The sequence below is a fragment of the Polypterus senegalus genome, chromosome 14 (assembly GCF_016835505.1).
Source record: "Polypterus senegalus isolate Bchr_013 chromosome 14, ASM1683550v1, whole genome shotgun sequence".
Classification (NCBI taxonomy): Eukaryota; Metazoa; Chordata; class Cladistia; order Polypteriformes; family Polypteridae; genus Polypterus; species Polypterus senegalus.
This window is the reverse complement of record NC_053167.1, coordinates 63545893-63568579: the sequence shown is the minus strand read 5'-3', so window position 1 is coordinate 63568579 and position 22687 is coordinate 63545893. Positions and strand designations below refer to the sequence as shown.

The window sequence follows — 22687 nt, the reverse complement described above, 5'->3', positions numbered from 1 at the left end:
TACCCTCCTGCCCTGGATCTCTGTCCCACCTGCCTACCTCAAAACGTGCACCGCCGGCCAATTCTCCCTTCTACCCTCCACTTTGTGCCAGCTGAGCCCTCATCCAAGCTCACCTCCTGATTCCGCACTCACTTTGGCTCACTGCTTAAGCCCCACCATGGAGGCAATGCTGGGTCAACCCCTGTGTGGTCAGAAGTAAAAGATAATTAATACTCAACATGTTACTGAAGTCTGTGAGCAGATCTTCTTTTCTTTATACACACATATGCATGTAAATATTTATCTTGCTACAGAAATAAAAGTATGTTAATTGAAGATAGATAAAGGAATAAAGAAGTATGGATATTAAAAAAATGCAGTTTGAAAGTCCCCAGTAAGCTACTGAATGTCTGATGTGCTTTGGTCGAAATAGGGTGGTGTGGAGTGGGAGGAAGGAAAGGGGCTCTAATTACACAAAAGGTTACCCTGGCCACTGGCGTGCTCATAATCAGTAGAGATTAGTATATCATTTCTTATGTTTCGATTGTCAGATGAGTACAGAATATGATTTCCTAATGTACTGCCATCTAATTGGACTCACTTTGTTTGTCGTTGTATCTCTGTTCTGGCCACTTGTTTTAGTAGGTCTACAACTCCCAGGGAGCGTAACTTTCACTCCTGAGCCCAGTGATGCTTTTACACTGTCCTGAGGCCATTCAGAAAATTATACTTAAGCAGCCGCAGACTGCCTTGTACCCCTTATGTGCTAACCTAATTAAATGAGCCATCCGTCCAGGGCTGCTTCTGGCTACAGAAATTAGGAGACTGGCCTGCAGTTCCTCCCAGGAGTCCACTCTTATCCTCTGTTAGATTAGGAAAATTCTTATGGTATCCTGCCCATTCCCCACAAGACCTCTTGTACTCTTATGCCCACTTGGTAGTCCCAAGAAACACACACTGGCACTTGAACTCTTGTCGTCAGAGTGTATTTCTCTCCCAATATCTTGGCCTTCCTTTGCCACTGGTTTGCCTCTAATTCTCCTGAAACCCTTTGCAGTTTTTAATAATAACTAAATCATCTGTGCAGAAGATGGCAGGGTCTCTGCTATCGCATGTCTCGAGTGTTGCACTTCCCCAATGGGAATTCTTCATGGCTTACATTATTAATGTAGTTTCTCAAATTTTATACCTGTGTGCTCAGAATATGAATAACTGAAAATGTTTGGAGAAATTTTGAACTCTTAAATGTTTTTTGTAGTAAAAAGCAGAGTTTCCATAACCTGTCAGAGCAAGCAAGATTAGCCTAATTATACGGTCATACATTGTGTGATTCTGGCTGAATAGTTTTCTGAGTCCGTCTAAATTTCATCTTCATTGGCTATTGTTTCACGAGAGGGGTTGCAATGCCCGATTACAGTACGTCTTACAATTGGGTTGTCATTTCTGTCATTTCCAAAATTTCCGCCAGCCTCTTGTATTGTGAGCAGTCTCGTGAACGGATTTTCCGATGTCACCATCAAATTTCCTGAAATTCATTGTGCAGCGACCACAGAACACTGTACATTTGGTATCATTGTTGCCATGCTCATTTTCACCTTTTTGATTTCAAAAAGTTCCGTACGTGAACAACAACATGGCCAATAACAAAAGTAACTTAGCAAACCGTTTACACGTTTACTAGAAGAACCTGAAATACACACACACAGGTAAATTACATATCCCCATTTCTCTCTGTCTGTATATCCTGTACCTTCCCAAACATCCATGTGTCCACTTAACGTCTTTTTCTTTTCTTTGTAGTTTCTGAGCACAGTACAGTAAGAGCCAGCTCTTACTGCTCTTTTGTTTGTTGACATTTTGAGAAGCCCGTGGCCATATTGTCTCTTGACTGGGTGAAACGGTCTGTTGGAGCCATTTACACGTATAGTTGAAGTGGCCTGTCAATTGGACCAAACATGCTCGTTTGTGCTTCCATGCGACTCTCGACTATCATGCAGTGTGAGTAGTTGCTTGGCCATTATTTCTAAAAGCTGCACAGTGTATACCTGCTCCTAGTCAATAATGCACCAAACCCCAATTAGGCCCTTTCACTTAATGTACTAGCAGTGCACACTGGGAAAAACTCCACTTGGTATCATTTCAGAGTAATTGTAAAACTATATCTTCAATCATAATTTTGATTTCTCAAAACTGTTTAAATTCTTTTTGCGAGGATGGCCCTGCTTCATTTCTGATGACCCCAGTGGTGTTTCTCTTTCTCAATGCTCGTCTAGTTTCTTTCTTGCCTTTTGCTTGATCTTGGTTAATGCTGCTCATGCTATAGTAATATACTGACTCATTCTTTTACTATTTTTAATGCTTTAATGTTGACTGATCTTATCTGCAGGATGTTGACATTTTGTGCTTTTGCTTTGAATTTTTTTGTAAAAATTGCCACACAGATAGTATTTTGCAACTAAACCGCTGTCCTTATCATCTATTTTTATACCTACACCTTATTAATACAGTATTACACCATGGAGATTATTACCCTTAACAAATTATCATGATATTTCTGTTTAAAATACATAAACCCTTCAGGGCCCTCTGATAATCCTCTATGAAAGGTGTAATCCATTTAAATATTTCCATAATTATGTGACAGAATATACACGGCAGGTGATTCCATTATGTTGAAATTATTATAACAAAAAACACAAAATGCCCCAGTGATGCAATGGAAGGAGAATATCCTAAAGGAGCTTAATATACTTAGTAGAAATGAATAGTCATGCAAGGTTGTTATTATTCACAAGGAAGAGGATAATGACAATAAATTGAAGGGTTACCACTTTATAGAGTTATAAACATGCTAAGGCTGACAAGGGAAAAAAGGGGGGGGGGGCATTCCAAGGTACTCATGGCAGGTGCTGCCACTTTCTTGTTGGTAGAAAAACATGAACAGCGGACTTGGCGTCTTGTGCACTTTCAAATGGCCTCTCTCCATTCAGCTATATGGCTCCCCATTAAGGTACCTGTGGTTTCCACAAACACAGTACTTGTAATTTAAAGTATGAAGTCATGGATTTTATTCATGCTTATTATTTTCTTGTGGTAATCCAGAATTCTGAGTGTCGTTACTTATCATTTTTGCAATGTAATACTTCAGATATTAGCTTCTACAGAGATTTATACCAACTGATATTGATTATTTCTATTTGTGCTTTTATTATTATGTCACTCACAATAAGGAAACTTAATGATTATTTTGTAAAGAAATAAAATAAAACTACCCCATTGATACTCCAAACAATTCTGCTTAGATATAGCATCTTGAGTACTTTTTATAGTTTGTGCTTATTTAGACAAATAGAAATTGGCTGTGAATGAAATACCATGAGAAAGTGGAAATGTGTGGTAAAGCTGTATCAGCAAAGCTAGCAAAAACATGTTAAGCTTCAGGTTTGAGTTATTACTGTTTTACAAAATAATGTAACATTCTCAAACCTGCTCAATCCAAGGACAGCCATAGGGGCCTGGAGCCTATCCTGGTACTACTGGCGGCAAGAAAGCAAGCAACTTAGGGCATCGTGCCAGTCCGTTGATGTTGAAGTGTTTTACAAAATGTTATGAATCATTGATGTGTACAAAACTTAATAACAAAACAAATGAATATGTTTACTGCGGTGGGTTGGCACCCTGCCCAGGATTGGTTCCTGCCTTGTGCCCTGTGTTGGCTGGGATTGGCTCCAGCAGACCCCCGTGACCCTGTATTCGGATTCAGCGGGTTAGAAAATGGATGGATGGATGAATATGTTTATAAAGACTTAAGGTCCATATTGCCACATGTACAGAGATAAACAGCATGCGATATACTGCCACACTCTGTGCCATGATTTGTGAAAGTAACTGTCTTACCTTAAAATTTCTATCTTCCCTACCTGAACAATTTCAGAAATGATATACTCTAAGATCTGCATTTTTTTCTGAAGTTTTCAAATGTGAGAATGTGTATAACCTCCCACTAGTAACAGGGACTACTAAGGAGGTACTGGTTTAATTAGAACTTGTAGAGGGAGAAATAATGCTTGGATTAAATAGTCTAAAATATATCAAATCAGAAAGCACTGCTTATGAGAAAGACCAAGGAGATGCAGTGGACTTCTCACTATCACCGCCGTCCAGACAGTGTTCAGAAGCCGATAAGAAGATTAATAGAATGTTAGACCATGCAGCACTATGTGTAGACTACAAGCCAAAGCTTTTCATGTTCAAGCTTTATAATGATGTAGTGAGGCCAATCTTGGAGTACTTTGTGCAGCTTTGGTCTCCAGGATAGCAATGCTAGAAAAAGTCAAGAGAAGAACGACTAGCTTGATTTGAAGACAGACAGGTATTAGTTATGAAGATATGTTAAAACAGTCAAATCTTTTCAGTTTAAGCACAAGGAGATATAGACATGAAATGACTGAAGTGTTTAAAATTATGAACAGAATGGCTACAGTGGATCGAGACTGTTACTTTAAAATGAGTTCAACAAGAACACGGAGACATAGCTGGAAGGCTAAGTGAGAAGGGTTAGGGTAAATTTCAAACATTAGGAAGTTTATCTTCACACAGAAAACCATACCTAATGAAGAAACGTAGTAGACAGTAGACTTTTAGGGACCTTCTAATGTTGTAATAAGTGGAACCAAGACTGACTAGGATATACATTTATAATTGAGACTGTAGTCATTGGTATCTTTCACAAAAGGAAATATTGACTTCTAATGCATAATACATGTTTTTAATATAATTTTTTGTTTTGGCCTTTTACTTTCTTTGTAGCATTAATAAAACACAAAATGTAAAGGAATGTAATAGGCCTAATTGATTTAAATGCAATAATAGCTTCTAGGTAAAGCCATGTGAGGACAGAAAATCCGTGAGTAAAAGAAATCTCAAAAATTCTGTAAAAATATACTGTAAGTAATTCATGTATTCCCTTACTTTTTTTACAGTGTTCTCTTAACAAAAATGTGACAAGTGCTCCGTAGTAATCAATTACACAGCTCTGTACACAAGGACCATGCCAATGTTCAGAAGGCCCCGCACACTGGGAATTCAATTAAAAATGGATTTTAAAAGCTATCCCTTTAAAGAGTTTCAAAAAGTACATTTGATTTTTAGCAGATGAGAATATTGAGTTATGTGTTACTATAATTGTTTTAGGTGTGACAAGGAGTTCGGCACCAGCAGGTGTTGGATGAGGATAAGGAACAAGGCTTAGGAGTAGTGCTCATTTGATTTTTTTTCTGAAAGGTATTACGTTAATAGGCCCAAATATTCCTTCCTGTTCAAATCTGAGGATTCTGATCGCCTCATTGGGATTTTTGTGAGACCACAAACATGACACACCTAGGATTCAATGTACTTAAGGCAGCCTCCACAAATCTCACTTGATTGATAGAACATTCATTTAAGTGGATTATTCCAAAAGCTTTTATAAGCATCAGTTTAAGATGAACAATAAAACCATTGAATTCTGACGAGTACAATTCTGTTAACAGTGCAGGTATTCTGAATTCTGTCTTTATTTAAGTATTCAGCTCCTACCCATAAGCTCATAAAATATACAACCCTAGTCTTATATGCTGCTCTAAATGAGTATGAGGAGTTGAAAACAGACAAAGGATATGTGTATTTTTCTCAGGATAAAAACAGAGTATATAATGGCAGCAATAAAACAAAACACAGGCAACTAAATATTGCTTATATATTGTGCAAAAGAAGCCTTAGATACAACTCACCATATTGTTTCTTAGTTTTTTTATAGGGTAGGAAAACGTTACAGTAAAGTCTGAATTTACACTGTACATACAAATAGCCACTCTGCCATTGCACTTTAAACAGCAGGCAGCGGCTCCTCTGCTTCTTGTAAAATACCAACTTGTATCAGAATTTTTTTCTCCATTTCCAAATACTCTTCATATTCAGTTTTTCTCTCCATTTCCAGTTGTTCTGTTGTTTTCTCTGGAGGCACTGCTTCCTGCATAAAAGAAATATAAACCCATACGTTAACCATGATTAGAGTAAACACTTTAGAACAGTCATTCTCAAGTTCAGTCCTGGGAACCTCCTATGGCTGCAGGTTTTTGTTCCAACTAATTTCACAATCAGCGAGTTATGTTACTGTCAGTTAATCTCATTGTTGGATTAGTGCAGTAGTGTGAGATTTACATCTTTAAGAATTTTCGGTATTTTTACTATATCTTTTAATAGAAGTCATTTTCATTTTGATTCACTTTTTCTGTTGAGTTTTCTCTGTTAATTGTAATCAACAATTGACAGCTAAAGAGACAATGTGAGGAGACACCAGTGCAAACAACAGAGAATGATAATGAGCAGCTACAGAATTTTATAGTTACCCCATAACCGGAACATTAAAAAGAATAAAATGTTAAAAATCAAAGACAGTGAATTCTTAACAATGAACAGTAATACACATGAATTCTTGCTTCATTCATGGAAATAATTAGCATATCCATTTTGTCTTTTCTGGGAACTAACAGCTTGCTGAATTGAGGGGGTTGAGACCTCATAACTGAACTTGAGATCGCTAATTAAGAACAAACATAAAATGTTCACTAAATATTCTTCCTTTATTTTCAAATACTCCAAAAAAACATACATGGATTTTAAACATTTTCACCAACAGAATATAAGATTCAGTCTTTCACCCATTTATCCATTACAGGGTTGTAGGTATCTGGAGCCTACCCAAGGGGATCTGATCAAAGAAGGGCACTACGTCTGTAGAAAATACCAGTCCCCACATGCTTGCATCTAGCCACATTCATTTATATTACGACCTTTTAATGTTTGCCGTGAACCTGTGCTGCAAATGTTTGATGTGTGGGAGGAAAACCAGAGTAAACTGTTAAAGCTGGTAAAGCCATTGGAAGAACGTACAAAATTCAGAGTTGTCACTAGGCAAAAAGTTAAATGTAGATTCAAAGGATTGTGACTGTTGTAGCCCCCTTCACCATCCATAGCAAGCAGTATTGTGAGACGCACCCTCACATTAATATAACAAGGTAAATTACAAGATCAATAAATCACAGGGAAACTAGGCACCGAGTGTAGAGTTGATTGCATGACTTGAGGTGAAAGCGTTTGTGTTCTGTTTAGTTTTTTTTGTTTGTTTTGCCCCATAGGACCGTAGCTTGATGGTTAATATATTAAGGATACACTGTCTGTATGAAGTTTGCACATTATAAATACGTGTTTGCCTGGGTATCTTCCTGGTACTCTACTTTTCCTCTCACATCCCGAAAATATGCATGTTAGGTTACTTGGAGATTCTTACACATCGTATGATGAACTGACACCCCACTCTGAACCATTTGTGTCTTGCTGCTAATGCTGATGGATCCTCCTTTGGATTAAGTCAGGTATCCCTTGCTGTAGCTGTCATAATATGAATGGGTGGAGTTAAAGGTTTAAATTTGCCAATACTTCCTAGATGTCACACATTTTGTGGGTTTATCCTGCCCCCAGATATAGTGAGTACACACTCTGTTAACTGGGCTTGAGAATACACTGTACAGTAGGTGTATTATTAGTTCAGATTGCTGTTCTTCTGCACAATTGTCATTTACCTAACCACAAGGAAATACATGAATTAATTAAAATATGAGGATCTTACATACTTTATGTACTTTACATTTCTATTAAACTCTACATCATTTAAGTAGAGTTTAGAAAAATTACATAAAAATTACAACTTAATCTACTTGTACCTGCATATTACAGAAATAGATGTACCATCTATTATTATAATGCTTTTCCATTTATTTATAATTATTTTTGTTACATAAACAGAGATTAACAGGTTGGCTCCACAAATTTTTCAACCTGTTTTCCTGCATCTTTCCATTATATATCTCTATTATAATAAAAAAAATCTTGGGTCGAGACGTGATTTTCTCAGAAGACACCTTGACGTCCCGCGAGAGACACTTTAACGCCCCACGAGACAAGGCAGTGAGACAAAAGGACAGCCACTGCACAGGCTTTTAAATGATCAACGCGCAGTGCAACAAGCAGAACACGCAGCTTGGCTGCAGCAAGCCAGCAGCTGATCAGTCTGCATCTCCTTAGCATGTGTTCAGCCCCTCCTTCACAACGTGAGTATCAGAAACGCAAAGTGGCTGGCACGTAGTGTGCCCCGGGTATCAAGTGAAGCAAGCAGGGGGCAAAGCCCCCTAGTATATATCATTGGAAGCAGAGGTCTGTGATACGGTTTGCATATTTGTATCCTGCATATGCATACGATGTAGCGCATGCCCAGCTGTATATGTAGGAGAAATGTCTAAAATGCTTGCAACATGTATACAAGAACATTACAGTACTGTCAGAAGGAAGGACACATGGTCTCATATGTGCAAATACCAATTCAACCAGACACACGTTTAACTGAGACACAGTGCAAGTGAGATTCAGGTCTAATAATAAGAGTGCCAGAGAGCTGGCTGAATCATGTCTTTAAACAAAACCGCCATTAACAGACACTTGGACTTGAACCCAGCATATGCAGGCTTAAAAAGAAGAACATCGAAATAATAAAAAAAAGACTTTATGACCAACACCCAACGAACCCCACCTTTTCATCCACCACTGACATCCCCCCCCATTTGCTATGTATTGCCTTTGATTCCTGTATGTCTAATCAATTTCTTCTGATGATGAAACCTGGTAGCTTGTTGTGAGAGCAGGAATAAAAGACTATTTTAAGATATGTGATTCATTTTCTCCCTTTGTGGATTTCTAGCTACAAAAAAATAAAATAAATTATATATCTTAAACTAGGGTAGAATGGCACAGTGACCCACTGGTTAGGACTACTGCCTGACAGTTCCAGCCCTAACCACCCTTGAACACCACCTTTGTCACTGTCTTTATGGAGTTTGTACATCGTCAGCAAGTTTTTCTCAGGGTATTTTGGTTTTCTTCCTGCGTCCCAAACAAATGCAGGTTATGTAGATTGACAGATGTAAATTAGCCTGGCATGATTCAGTAAGGGTATGTCAGTGATTATGTTCTGCAATAGCTTTGGCTTCCTATGATTATAAAGTGGATAAGGGGGCTAAGAAAGTGGATGGATGGATGGCATGATGCCTCATACTGCCAGTATAATGCATGTTGTGCTCATGTCTTTGAGGGTTTTTTGCAGGTGTGCTGTTTTCATATACAATCCAGAAGAAGTTTGACTAGTGACTCTAAAATGGCTTGGTGTGTATGTGTGTGTGTATAAACATGCTTTGTGATAATCATCCAGAGTTGGTACCAGATTTGTGCCTGATGGTAACGAGACAGACTACAGCTCTTTATAGCCCTGTAACAGAATAAGGTAGGTAGGTTAGGAGCACATGCTAATACAGCGCATTGCCGCACCCACCACATGACAAACCACCTCAGGATCCCAGATTAGGACCTGAGTGCAGCCATGCAACGGGTAACACCTCAGCACCACACTAGTTCAGGTGGAGTGGAACAATGTGAGATTTTTTATGGTGGCTAATAAATAAGCAAGCTCAAAAAATGTATATATGCATTTCTGCATAAAAACTACAAGTACATATTTAAGGCTTTGTAAAGATACAGGTTATCATGGATTACTCTTTAGAAAAATGATTTGTTTAGCTTCAGTTCACATGTTTCTTACAAAAATTTCAATAATGTGATTAATTTAGTTGAGTTTCATAAAAACAGATTTGGGTTAACACTGGAAAAATGAAATTATACATCAGGTTGCTCAACTACAGGGAAACAGATTTTTAAAGCAGAGAGAGAGAGAGAGAGAGAGAGAGAGAGAGAGAGAGAGAGAGAGAGAGAGAGAGAGAGAGAGAGAGAGAGAGAGAGAGAGAGAGAGAGAGAGAGAGAGAGAGAGAGAGAGAGAGAGAGAGAGAGAGAGAGAGAGAGAGAGAGAGATTTCAAAATTGTTAAACAAAATGTATTCGACCACAATCAAAATAAATCTGTGCCTCTTCAGGCAAATGTATATTGGGTTGTTGGCTAAGATGTCATTACATTCTTATACCTTTGAGGCAATACCTTGTATCTGTAATGCTACAACTAATTTATTAGCTGTCAAAATGTGGCCAAGGCCTACTTCTACTTTGCTGTAAAAGCTGGCAACAAAATAGTTTATGAGGTCAATGAAAAATGTGCCAGGAATTCCACTTATCTGATGTGTGGTTACTACCCAACATTAGTTTCACATTCCTTTTATCCTGTTCATTCCACCATAAACCAGTATCTTAATCGTTATCTCAAGATGTGCAAACCTGATTGCTTTATCACGATGTAAAACCTTTTTCTGTGCTCTTGTGTAACATAAGTGAAGAAAACAAGCAATATTAGATGTGAATAATGCAATAAAGCACAAAGCAATAAATCATATTTAAGGACTTATAAAACCTTTGCTCATAATGTGAAGTACTCTCGTTTATTGCTGAAGGAGTAGGTTTTGTTAAGGCTAATCATTACTTGCCCCTTGTTTTCACAATCTAGTCTATGAACAAAATTAATTTATTCAGAATTGCCAGTTGTAATAAACTTGCACGATTATGTATGTCATCCTCGGGAATAAATAAAATTGTTTTTTGCATGAATATCAGGAACCACCAGGAGCCAATACTAGTTTCACTTGTGACCCCATTTTGCATAAAATAATTAAAATTTAAGAAAACAAACAATGTTTAAAAATAGTGCAGAAGGAACAGTGACTGTGTTAACAAAACAGCCTTGTTGAAGATATTCTCATTGATATGGATCCAGAAACAAATCAGGAACAAAACAAACTGGGAAATTTCATGAGTGGTTCCAGGAACCTTCAGAATAAATGTAGTGGAAACAAAACAGGCTTGTCATGGGCCCACCTGGTTCTTGGTGCTAATGGAAAAGTGGCATAACAGAATAATTAAGTAGTTTAAATCAATAAAATACACAATTTAACTGTTGCTACTTTTCCTTCAATAAGCTTAACTTTTCCAATATTCTCAGTCTAAAATGGGAATGAAATATTTAATCATTTTCAGCCATATTACATACTGTTTTTCGTTTTTGCTCATCTGCCTCCATTTCTCTTTTTTCTTTCTCTCTAAAGAGTTTCCGTGCCTCAAAATATTCCAGGTGTTTAACTTCTCTTTCAAAGTAATTGCTGACACTTGTCTTCTGTAGAAAGCAATTAAGAGAGAAAATAGAGCATATTAGAAACGAAACATATACAAAATTATTTTATATGGTACTTTAGATAATGCTACATTTACACATCAACCCAACTTTGAAATATCTAAAGTACTGTACACCATTTGAACCTGATTGGGTTAAGTGACTTGGAGACACTGTTGGCCATTAGCTTATTTGAAATGCTAACCATGTCATTTCCAGACAAGAACCTTTTTCTGCTAAGGCATATAGTATTTATCTTACAGAGAAGGAGTAATTTATGCTGTACTTGTTAAAAACTTGCTTAATGTGTATATATATTTATTGCAAAGGTATACAATAAACTTCAGTAAACTTTATACCAGTAAATTAGACATTGTGATTAAATAGTTGAAGATTAACTAACAACACATTCAGTTTCCAGTGCACTAGGATATTAAAATATCATAATGTTGTGTGTATTGTACCTAATACTTTCACACAAAAATGAAAGCATTTTAGTGTAAAGTGTAAAACATAATATATAGCATCACTAGCTTAAATTCTCTTCCTTTATGCTGCTTGAGCACTTTCTTCTTCCTCCACAGAAGTGGCAGCTCAAGACAGTAAAGAGAAATGAGTATACAGTATTATACATTATTCAATTCAAGAACTTTTAGTTAAAAACCCGCCCATAACTAAGAACAAATCTTCCTGTTTTACTTACTTCATTGTTTGAAGGATGACGTATTGTCCAAGGAATCTCTAAAATATATACTGTTCCTTGTTCATCTGAGACAGCTAAAAGGTGTTGTCTTGCTAAATGGAAAAATATAAAAGGAGAGTCATCTTAAAATATAAAAACAATAACATTCAGAAATATACATAACTTCTCTATACACATTTCAGTATTATCAAGCTATTGGCCTCACATCATATATTTAAGACACATTACTTCTATTATTTATATATGGTAACATCATAAATGGATAACGAAGAACAAAGCTTAAAATAAGAAACAAAGCAACACATTTGAATATGTTTACACACCCAAGCTTGTTTGCCAGATTGTTGTTTTAATTCAGATTTAAAATGTCTATACCAACATCGCACAACAAGACTGGGCATTTCTTTCTTTCTTTCTTTTTTTCTTAAAGAACTGTTCAAGCTCAGTAACACTGAAAGAGAACCAATAAAGAAGTCTGAGCTCCAACTTGGCTACCCAAGGATATTTAACTTTTACTTGTTTAGCCACTTCACTATAGTGCTTTGGCTGAGTGCTTAAGGTTGTTTCCATGTTGAAAGGTAAACGTCTTCTCAGTTTCAGTATTCAGACACAGTAGGTATCTTTCAAAAAACTCTATTTGTTTTGTTCCAACCAATTTCCCTCTTGTCCTGAAAAACGTCACTTTCCAAAAAGGAAACACCCCATATCAGTATGCAGCCTCCACTGTGCTTTAAAATGGAACTTGTAGTCCACAAGTTATGTGCTGTATTGGGTTTTCTTTCAATTTGATTATTTTCTCTTTAGGCTATGATTTCTGCCTTCATTTAGGAAATCCTGAGAACATTGTGCACACTGGCTATTTTCAATATTCAAACTGGGTTTGAATGAATGGTGCCTTTCTTCATGTTACTTTCCTATTGCAGTCAGAACTGTGAAGTGATATTGCTTCAAGTTACATGTGTAGACCAGCCTTTGGCCAATCTTTTGACGTTATTACAAGTCTTTTTGCGCTTAACAGTCTGTCAGTTCTTCCTCAGTTATAACAAGATTTTTGGTGGCTCAGTAGAAAGACTAGATGAAGGTAAGGTATTGGTGGTGCCACACACAGTAGTTTGGCTGGGCTCAAAAATTACTAAAAGTATTTTAAATCTTTTTATACTTTTGATATTTTTTACACTGAATTTTGGGCAATTCCTCTTCTGTATCCTGTCTTTTCAAATCTCATTATTATCCATAGTTAAACCTCCACAGCACAACAAACACATTGGAGCAGCTAATATTTTTCTGAAATGAACAGAATTATTCAAGGGTTGACAGTGCAAAATGAGATTTATCAGAGTTCATTTTCTTATGTTATTATTAGTAAGTACACTTCTCTTTCCAATTTTCCAGGTTTTCAATTTTAAATATTATTCAGATATTTTATTGTATGTTTTTTCCACTTAAGGAGTTTATTTAACAATGCAGAAATATAGATAAATAAGTTCTGATTTAAAAAAAAAAATCTCGCAATTGTGAATGGGTATGGAAGACTACAAACAGGCACTGTCTAATAAAAAATGTACTGTAGATATATTGAAAACTGAGGAAAACTAAACTTCTAACTATTTCTGAATGTAAAAATTGAAATTAATGAATTAAAAACTTCATAAAATGTTCTACTACAGTGCTACACTGTGTGCACAATTATTAGGCAAGTGAGTATTTTGACCATATCATTATTTTTAATGCGTATATTCCAACTCCAAGCTGTATTAACTTGAATGCTTATTGGATTTAAGCACGTCAGGTGATGTGTATTTGTGTGATGAGGGAGGGTTTGGCCTAAGGAGATCAACACCCTATATCAAGGTGTGCAGAATTATTAGGCAGCTAGTTTTCCTCAGGCAAAATGGGCCAAAAAAGAGATTTAACTGACTCTGAAAAGTCAAAAATTGTAAAAAGTCTTTCAGAGGGATGCAGCACTTTTGGAATTGCTAAGATATTGGTGTGTGATCACAGAACCATCAAACATTTTGTTGCAAATAGTCAACAGGGTCGCAAGAAACGTGTTGAGAACAAAAGACGCAAATTAGCTGCCAAAGATTTGAGAAGAATCAAACGTGAAGCTACCAGGAACCCATTATCCTCCAGTACTTTCATATTCCAGAGCTGCAACCTACCTGGAGTGCCCAGAAGTACAAGGTGTTCAGTGCTCAAAGACATGGCCAAGGTAAGGAGGGCTGAAACCCAACCACCACTGAACAAGAAACATAAGTTGAAACGTCAAAACTGGGCCAAGAAATATCTGAAGACAGATTTTTTTCAAAGGTTTTATGGACCGATGAGATGAGAGTGACTCTTGATGGACCAGATGGATGGACCTGTGGATCAGTAATGGGCACAGAGCTCCACTCCAACGTGGAGGTGGGGTACTGGTATGAGCTGGTATTTTTAAAGATGAGCTAGTTGGACCTTTTGCATTGAAGATGAACTCAAAATCAACTCCCAAACCTACTGCCAGTTTTTCGAAGACACTTTCTTCAAACAGTGATACAGGAAAAAGACCATGATTTTTATGCAGGCCAATGCTCCATCACTTGCATCGAAGTTCTCCACTGTGTGGCCAGCCAGTAAAGGCCTTAAAGATGAAGGAATAATGACATGGCCCCCCTTCCTCATCTGACCTAAACCCTATCGAGAACTTGTGGGCACTTCTTAAACGCTAGATTTACGGGGGAGAAAAACAATACACCTCTCTGAAGAGTGTCTGGGAGGCTGTAGTCACTGCTCCACAAAAAGCTGATCGTCAACAGATCAAGAAACTGACAGACTCCATGAATGGAAAGGCTTATGACTGTTATTGGAAAGAAGGGTGCCTATATTGGTCATTGATTGATTGATTTATTTTTTTTGAAATGTCAGAGATGTTTATTTGTAAATTTTGAGGTGTTTGTTTATTATTCTCACTATAACAGATGAAAATAAACAAGTGAGATGGGAAAATTTTCATTTTTCCTTTAGTTGCATAATAAATCTGCACACTAATAGTTGCCTAATAATTGTGCGCACATATGTATTCCCCTGATGATGTTCACACTCACATTTCCGTTGTGAAACATTCAGGTTTCAGGTTTATTAACATTTTGGATTGACTGATAGCACTGTGTTTGTTCCATATTAAAATTAATCCTCAAAAATACAACTTGCCTAATACTTCTGCACTCCCTGTATAAGCAACCTGGTAATCTAGCATATTGTTCAGCTTTTTACATGCTAACCAAGACAAAGTAATTTATCATTTTTAGAATCGATGGCCTGTCTTTAGATTTTTGAACCCATATGCTAATTTTTTTCATTTTGCTACACTTCAGAAAAGAAAATGGCCAAGGCTACTGACAATTAGCCAACACCTATTGCACGAAAGTGAATGTTTAATCATTCCACACAGTGAAGTGCTTTCCCTGGCTAGCTGAGGAATCATCATGACATTAATCTCATTAAAATCAAAAAAGTCAGATTTAAAGAATGGGTTAAGTCTTACTAGTCACTATACTGGCCATTATGAATATGAATGCCCATTTTCATATGAATAAAAATGAATATGAATACCATTATGAATGCAATTTTTATATCTTAACTTCAGAGATTTCTTAACCAGTCAAAATAGTATAGCACATGTATAACTGTTTAAATGCTCAGAATATCTCATAGAAACTGCATGTAACTAAGGCCAACTAGAATAACTTATTAAATTTTTTTTCAGTATAATGTATATCTAGTATAAAGGTAAACTTTAATAAGAGGATGTTTTTGTACACACATGACATTATCCAGGGTTTAATGCACGTGATTGGTGCAGTACAGATGTTTTGTGTTTGTGATGGCTCGTGGGTTTTTTCTAGAAGATCCCAAATGTCAATGCTTCCATCTTCTTTGCCAATAAAAAAAACACCAGGCCTTGAAATAGACCAATGTCCCACAGTGCACCTCTTCTGAGAGCAACATGACTGAAGAAGGGGTCCACTCTAGAATGTAAATATAATTTAGGAGACATGCATTAAGTAAATATTGTGGATAGTTTAGCTAAATTTAACAAAAAAAATCAACTAATACAAGAATCGTTTTAGCCTTATTTGTCATGTATAATATGTTTACTTATATGTACATAACACATCATATTGAAGATTAAGGATGATATTATTTATGCTTTGTAATCAGTAAACAAATAAAGTTATTGTTCTTGTATTCTTAATATTATTTTACACTTTATTGGTATCATCTTAAAAAAATTACATAAAATTTAACATATTTATAAATATGTTAACATGAAATTGCATGAATATTGCATGAATATTCCACAGAAAATATTCCTATTTTTATGTGGTTTGGATGATATCTTGAATGTACTTTTTCCTAGCATTTCTTTACACATACACTGCAGAAGCCTCTTGCCCTAACAGACATCTTCCCAAATAGGATATATGCTGACAAACATATCGAATAAAACCGGACCACTGTCACTGTTTAGTGGCTTTATTGGATCGGGAAAATATTACTCTTGTGGCAGCTCTTTCCTGAGACAGTGAGCCTTTTGCATGAACATTACCAAATATTCACATCCTAAAAAATTATTTTAAAGTATATAAGAATATTGAAACAGTGAATAAATGTGATTAAGCACAAACGTGAAAGGTATTGCCAGGAGAATTAAACATTATCTCTAGCCAAGAAGCATCATGCACCTTGTACACAATCCATGATGTTGGTAACTAACAGAAACATGTAAATGAATGTTTTTACATGTTTTCACAACTATACTTTAAATCTTTAAAAAAAAAGTATAGACATGCTCATGGAATAGGCTCATGGCTAGCATGGACTGAAAGGCCCATTTGCAATATGTAAATGAGATAGCCATACAGTCTAGAAAAGTCTTTTTTACTATTATAGTTTTAATAATATTATTTAATATAAAAGATTCTAATAGTTGTGGGAATTACAAATCTGAAACTAGTAATACATGCATTCAAGACTGTTGCTCATTGGCTGCATGACAGTGAAATAAAAAAACAAATAAATGGTTTAGTAAAAAGCTATGAATTTGAGGAGGCGTTGTTACCATAATATCTTCTTTCCAAATGGCGAAGGTCCATCCTCCAACTGTCAGAACTATATCTTTTAAAAATGGAGATCTTTGCACAGTATTTAATAAGCCATCATGAATTACAAAACAATTAGAGGGTTTTGAACCTAAAAATGAAAGCATAATAAATAACTGTAATGAACAATAGATAATCATACAGTTAAATAACTTTGACACTGACTGAATACAGTATAACCTGAATTAATTGGTTCTGTCATTGTGATATTATTAGATAGAATCAAAATGGACATGTTCATTATACATGTATATAAATTAAGGGAGCTATAATAGCAGTATTTATTTAAGTAACTACTTGCCCTGTGCATTGACTAAACGTATGGTTAGAAGGACACATTGAAAGACAGTAAAAACACACTTTATTCACACAGTACTGTACAATGCAATGGCTTACTTGAAAGTTTGCCTGTATCATTGTCTTTTTCCATTTTCCAGTCTGCATATACCAGTTCCCCATCCTAAAATAAAAATATAACCACACATAATAATCTTTATGAATCCAACTGAAATCAAAAAATGCAATTTCATGTTATTAAAATGAATCCTTAAATGTGCAAGTCAAAAGCTCACATATAGCCATTGTTTATTAGAATCTTATTTATATTCTTATAAATTGGAAAGAATAAAGATGATAGTTGTCATATGGATGTGTGGAGTTTCTGTGAGGGGAAGATGAACAATGAGTTAAAAGAAAGACTTGGTGTGGAGGCTATGGTGTCATGTTGAGGAGGTAGTTCGGGCGATTGAAGTGAAAGGCAGTGGGTGATTGGGTAAACAGGAGCACAATGATGGTGGTGGAGCTGATGAGGCCCAGAGGGAAACCCAAGGAGACATAGTTGGAGGTAGTATTGTTATAATATATGTAAGTATGAGTCTGACCTCAAAGAATGCCTAGTGCTGGGAAGAGTCAATGGAAAAGAGTTTTGGGGGAAATTGTCTAACTTGGGTAAACCTAGAAAATGGCCATGAAATTGCTAATGCTGATTTATATTTTTCATTAGTAAACATTTTTGATATTACTTTCTATATCAAGACCTTTATACCAGCCATTGCTAACGTAATAAATATGCATCTACTACAATATGTTATTTTATTAAAATTCATACCTCAGTGCCTAGTGAAAATTTTGTGCTGACATCACTCTGTCCTTTAAGATTTTTAGCTGAAGGAACCCTCAATGTAGCATAATCAATGCCACCTTCTAACTTTTCAGTCTTAGGATGGAATTTGTCTTGCAAAAAATAAGAAAGAAATATAATTTACTTATTGATTACAATTATTTTGTTTTATCAGTTATTTCATAACTTATGAGTTTCTGCTTACCTCAGGCACCTGAATACATTTTTCTGAACAACAGAACATAATGAAGAACGATACTGGATAGCAAGTCACAATGAGCTGCTAAATCATAACTTATATCACTTCATCAAGAGATTTAGGGTAAAAAATATTGCACTGAGTATGCATTTCACTACAAAGTAACACATATTAATCAGCTTCCCTATTCATAACTGCGATTTAGAAATTGGTAGCATGTAAATACAGGTAGTAGTACAAACATGTTTCCTGCTAAACAAAATATTTTTTTTTCAAATGGCTATGTCAAGCCTAAAATTGTCCTTTAAGGCAGATACCTAATAGAGTTATGCAGGTTTGAACTGTATTTCCCATATACTCTTCTTTATTTATGCCATCCATTAAATAATGTTCTGAACATACTTTGTTAATTACATGATCATTTAAATTTGGATCCCATGTTATCAGAACTGGCTGCAAAGCAGAAACAACCAAGTCTATTGGAAACTGCAAAACATACACACTCAGACTGGGCGATTTAACCCAGTATGTTTCTGAAATGTGGGAGGAAATTAGAACACAGTGAGAAGACTCATCTGAACACAGGAGGAACACACTAACACTGTGGACCATTCATATTTTAGCCGACACTGGGTGCAAGTAAAGGATCCACAATAGGATAAGATGTAAATCCATCAAAAAAAAGAAAACAGGCACCAGCATCATCACAACCACCAACCCACCTTCAACACACACACACACACACACACACACACACACACACACACAAATACAATCACGTTAGAAGATATTTAGAGTCACTTGCTGAACTGACAGCATGTCAATGGATTTCAGGGGGAAACAAACATGGTAATGGAGAAAATAACCAAATCATACAGACAAAGCCTGGTATTCAAGAACAGAAATAGGGCCTGATCAGGCCTCTTTCACTCCGTCTAATTTAAATGGTACAAAGAGGCACTTCAGGAATCTGAATGGAGACTTTTCTAATCCAATTTGTTGATGTGGAAAACCATAAGTTACTACTGAGGGAGTAAAAATATGCAACTGTGTGAAAGGAATGCCAGAAATGAAGACTCAAGTTTAATTCAGCAATAATGGGCCACTGAATTCTAAAGCATTATTTATTGGATCAGCAATTTAGTGTTAATATACCAAACATTTTATGCTGAACCGAATGCCTTTCAAATAAGAGACAGATGCATTAGTAACTGATTTTTTTTCCTTTCCCACAACATAATCGTATTGCTTTAAAACTGTGTCCTGCTATGGCCTGTGATAGCCTGGGGTCCTCTCCAGGGTTAGTTTCTGTGTAATATCCAGTGCTGCTGGAGTAGGCTCTCACTGCTTATGACCCTGAACTGGATTAAGTGGTTGGGAAATCTTATATTATGCTATGTTGTGTTACCAAAAATGAATTTCAAGAGGGCACAAATAAAAAATGTACACATTGTTGATTGGTAAGAATCAAGGGCTGTTGGGAATAATGGAGTAAATGTGCAAGAGGATATAAAGAAGTAGGCAAATAATGTATGTGAACTGCTAAATAAGCTATAATGTGAACCTCAGTGTTTACTGATTACAAACTGAACAGTACAAATTTGACTTATCTGTACAATTTTCAAATCATATTGTCAGATTTTAAACTTCAATATAGTAAATAAGATTTTTTCAGCTGATTTACAAAACGGTGCACCTCATGCCAAATTAAAAGCAACAAATTAAAAACCTTTCAGCAATGTGCTAAAAAAGAAAAAATCAAATTGTCAGAGTTTTCATACCCTTTGTAAATATAAGACTATCATTCCCCAAGTGCAATGCATTACCTTATTAACTCAACCAATTTGCTGGTGGTCTCTACCTAGGTAGGAAATGGGTGGATCAACTGTTCTCAATTAATTTATGAGGATAAATACCTGTCTGATGTTTGGATCCAACAGTATGGTTGAGATTTTGCACAAAGAAAATAAAAAATGAAGACAAAAGGATGTTCATAATAAGTGAAAGATACATTTATAGTGAAGCACAGATCTGGGAAAGAGTACAAGACCATTGCAAAGGCACTGAACATACTGTGGAGCTCAGTGAGTCCATCAAATGATAGTTGAAAAGGTATACATCTAGAGCAACACTGACTAAGTCAGGCCATCTCTCTAAACTGAACAAGAATGGCACTTGTCAGAGAGACTACTATGACAACAACTGTCATTGTGACAGAGTAGCAGAAAACAGTGACTGCAACTGGAGAAGATGTTCATGGCTCAAAATTTTCCAAAGTATTACACAAGAAAGATCTTTAGCGAAGAGTGGCAAAGAAGAAGCCCTAGCTAAAAAAAAAAAGATATGTCCTTGCCCATAAACAATTTGCTACATGTCTCTTGGAAGATATGGCAAAGATTAAACAGAAGGTCTTGTAGTCTGATGAGACTGCAGTAGACCTTTTTGTCTTGAATATTGAGCAGTATCTGTGGCATATATCCAATACTGCACATCAGCAAATGTAATATAACCCTCACTGTAAAATGTGATGATGGCAGCATCCTGTTGTAGGGATACATTTTAGCAGCAGTGACTGGTATCCTGGTCACAATTAATGGGAACATGAATGTCTCACAATACAGACATTTCTTGGAGGAAAACCTGCTCCCTTCTTCGATAAAGCATAAACTGGGGAAAACTGCTCCTGTCTTTCAACAGGACAATGACTTACAGCATACCGTTAGATCAACAATGGAGTGGCTTAAAATAACGAAAACTGATGTCCTTGAGTGGCCCAGTCAGGGTCCAGTCCTTAAACCCACTGAGCATCTGTGGCAAGACCTAAAATGTCTGTCCACCGTTGCTTCCCAACTAGCCTGGCACAGCTTGAACAATTTTGAAAGGAGGAACAGGTAAATCTTACTACATCAAGCTGTGAAAAAGATCTATTTACTGTAAAAACTATGAAAGGTGGTTAAAGCAAGTACTGAATGAATGTGATACTTTTATATTGTTGGCATTTCAGTTTTTGGAATTCGATTTTTAATGGTTTATATTTTTCTTTCTTTTTTTGTTTGATTTACACATACAATTCACAGTCAAATTAATCAAAATACCAGGTTGTGACAATTATTTATGTGAAAAAGGCTGAATATTTTTTCAAGGTACTATATGTGGGTATCAAGCTTTCCATATTTGCTGTAGCTGTGTTACTGCCACTGAAAGAAGATATCATTAGGTAGTCTGTTGTTGTTGTAAGGGGGGACTAAAAAGCTTGACTAACTGCCACTTACTAACACATTTTAGCAGCCAGGGCTCTGAAAATTTGGAATTAGTTCAAAAGAACTTGTCCATTTTAATAATGATTTGAGTATGCAGTTAAGGAGAATAAGCAAAAATGTAAGAAAACAACAACAGGCCAAAGGTAGCTAATTTGGTGCAAATTGTGGCCAGGGCACCTATAAAAGTCATTCTAGTCAGGGCCTGGTGTATATTTAAGAACTAAGACATGACATGCTTTGTTGGATAAAGTGATATGGAGGCAGCCAGTTGGGTTTAGCAGATCTAAGCAGCTGATCTCTGTTACCATTGATCATGTCTATATTACAGGCAGTTACTCTCAGCAGTAGAACTTAAAAGGTAATGGTATTATTCTTATCAGTTTAAAAGGAATATGAAAGTAAGAGGCTAAAAACCTTACCTAATTAAAATCATTTTGTTTTGATTTTTTTTCTGATTTTTACTTGTTAAACTTGTCCTAATGTACTCACCAACACTGCCATGCATCCAGGTGTCACGGTGACTGTCTACAAGACTGAATTTCATGGGGCTATATTCTCCACCTCCATCAAGTTTAGGAAGAGCTACCTAGTGTTAACAGTAAAGTATAGTAATTAACTCTCCAATTAGCTTTTGTGGGTTATGTTGTACAAAATTATATTTGTTTAAACTTGCATGACCTGGTTGCACCCAAACAGCTTTTTATTAATAACATGGAAAGGTGGGAGGATCCTTTATTAAAAATGGGATGTTTAACAAATATCCAGTCTTATCATCCAACGACTCTCTAGTGTATCCATTACAAGGTCACTGGAAGGAAAGAGGTCGGACATGTGTGCGTGACTAGTCTATTCAAAATGCCTTGGAAATTTAGAATCAATAATTTACACAGTAGGGTGTAGCCAAAATTCAAGATAAAAAACAACATAGACAAAATAAAAACGACAAACCAAAACTGTGTCCTAGCCAGGAATCACATTGGGGCCCATATGTGGTGAAGTACTCACACTACTGGCTGCACCAAAGTCCTGTCTTGTTATATGAGGTTTCAAATGCCTAGTGTGCCTTGTTTACATTTTAATATATTTAGG

At 36.1% G+C, this 22687-nt stretch overlaps 1 protein-coding gene across 1 annotated transcript in view; it reads right to left on the bottom strand.

Moving 5' to 3' along the window:
- Positions 1-5221: 5221 nt before the first annotated feature.
- dnai3 (dynein axonemal intermediate chain 3) overlaps positions 5222-22687 on the bottom strand; it is a 46030-nt gene continuing 28564 nt past the window's right edge. The window contains exons 16-23 of the mRNA XM_039735811.1: positions 22088-22184; positions 18128-18252; positions 17416-17479; positions 16980-17110; positions 15681-15885; positions 11879-11970; positions 11056-11178; positions 5222-5989 (exon numbers count right to left, since the gene is read on the bottom strand). Coding sequence (XP_039591745.1) covers positions 5846-5989; positions 11056-11178; positions 11879-11970; positions 15681-15885; positions 16980-17110; positions 17416-17479; positions 18128-18252; positions 22088-22184 — 981 coding nt within the window. The 3' untranslated portion in view covers positions 5222-5845. The remainder of the gene's footprint in view (positions 5990-11055; positions 11179-11878; positions 11971-15680; positions 15886-16979; positions 17111-17415; positions 17480-18127; positions 18253-22087; positions 22185-22687) is intronic.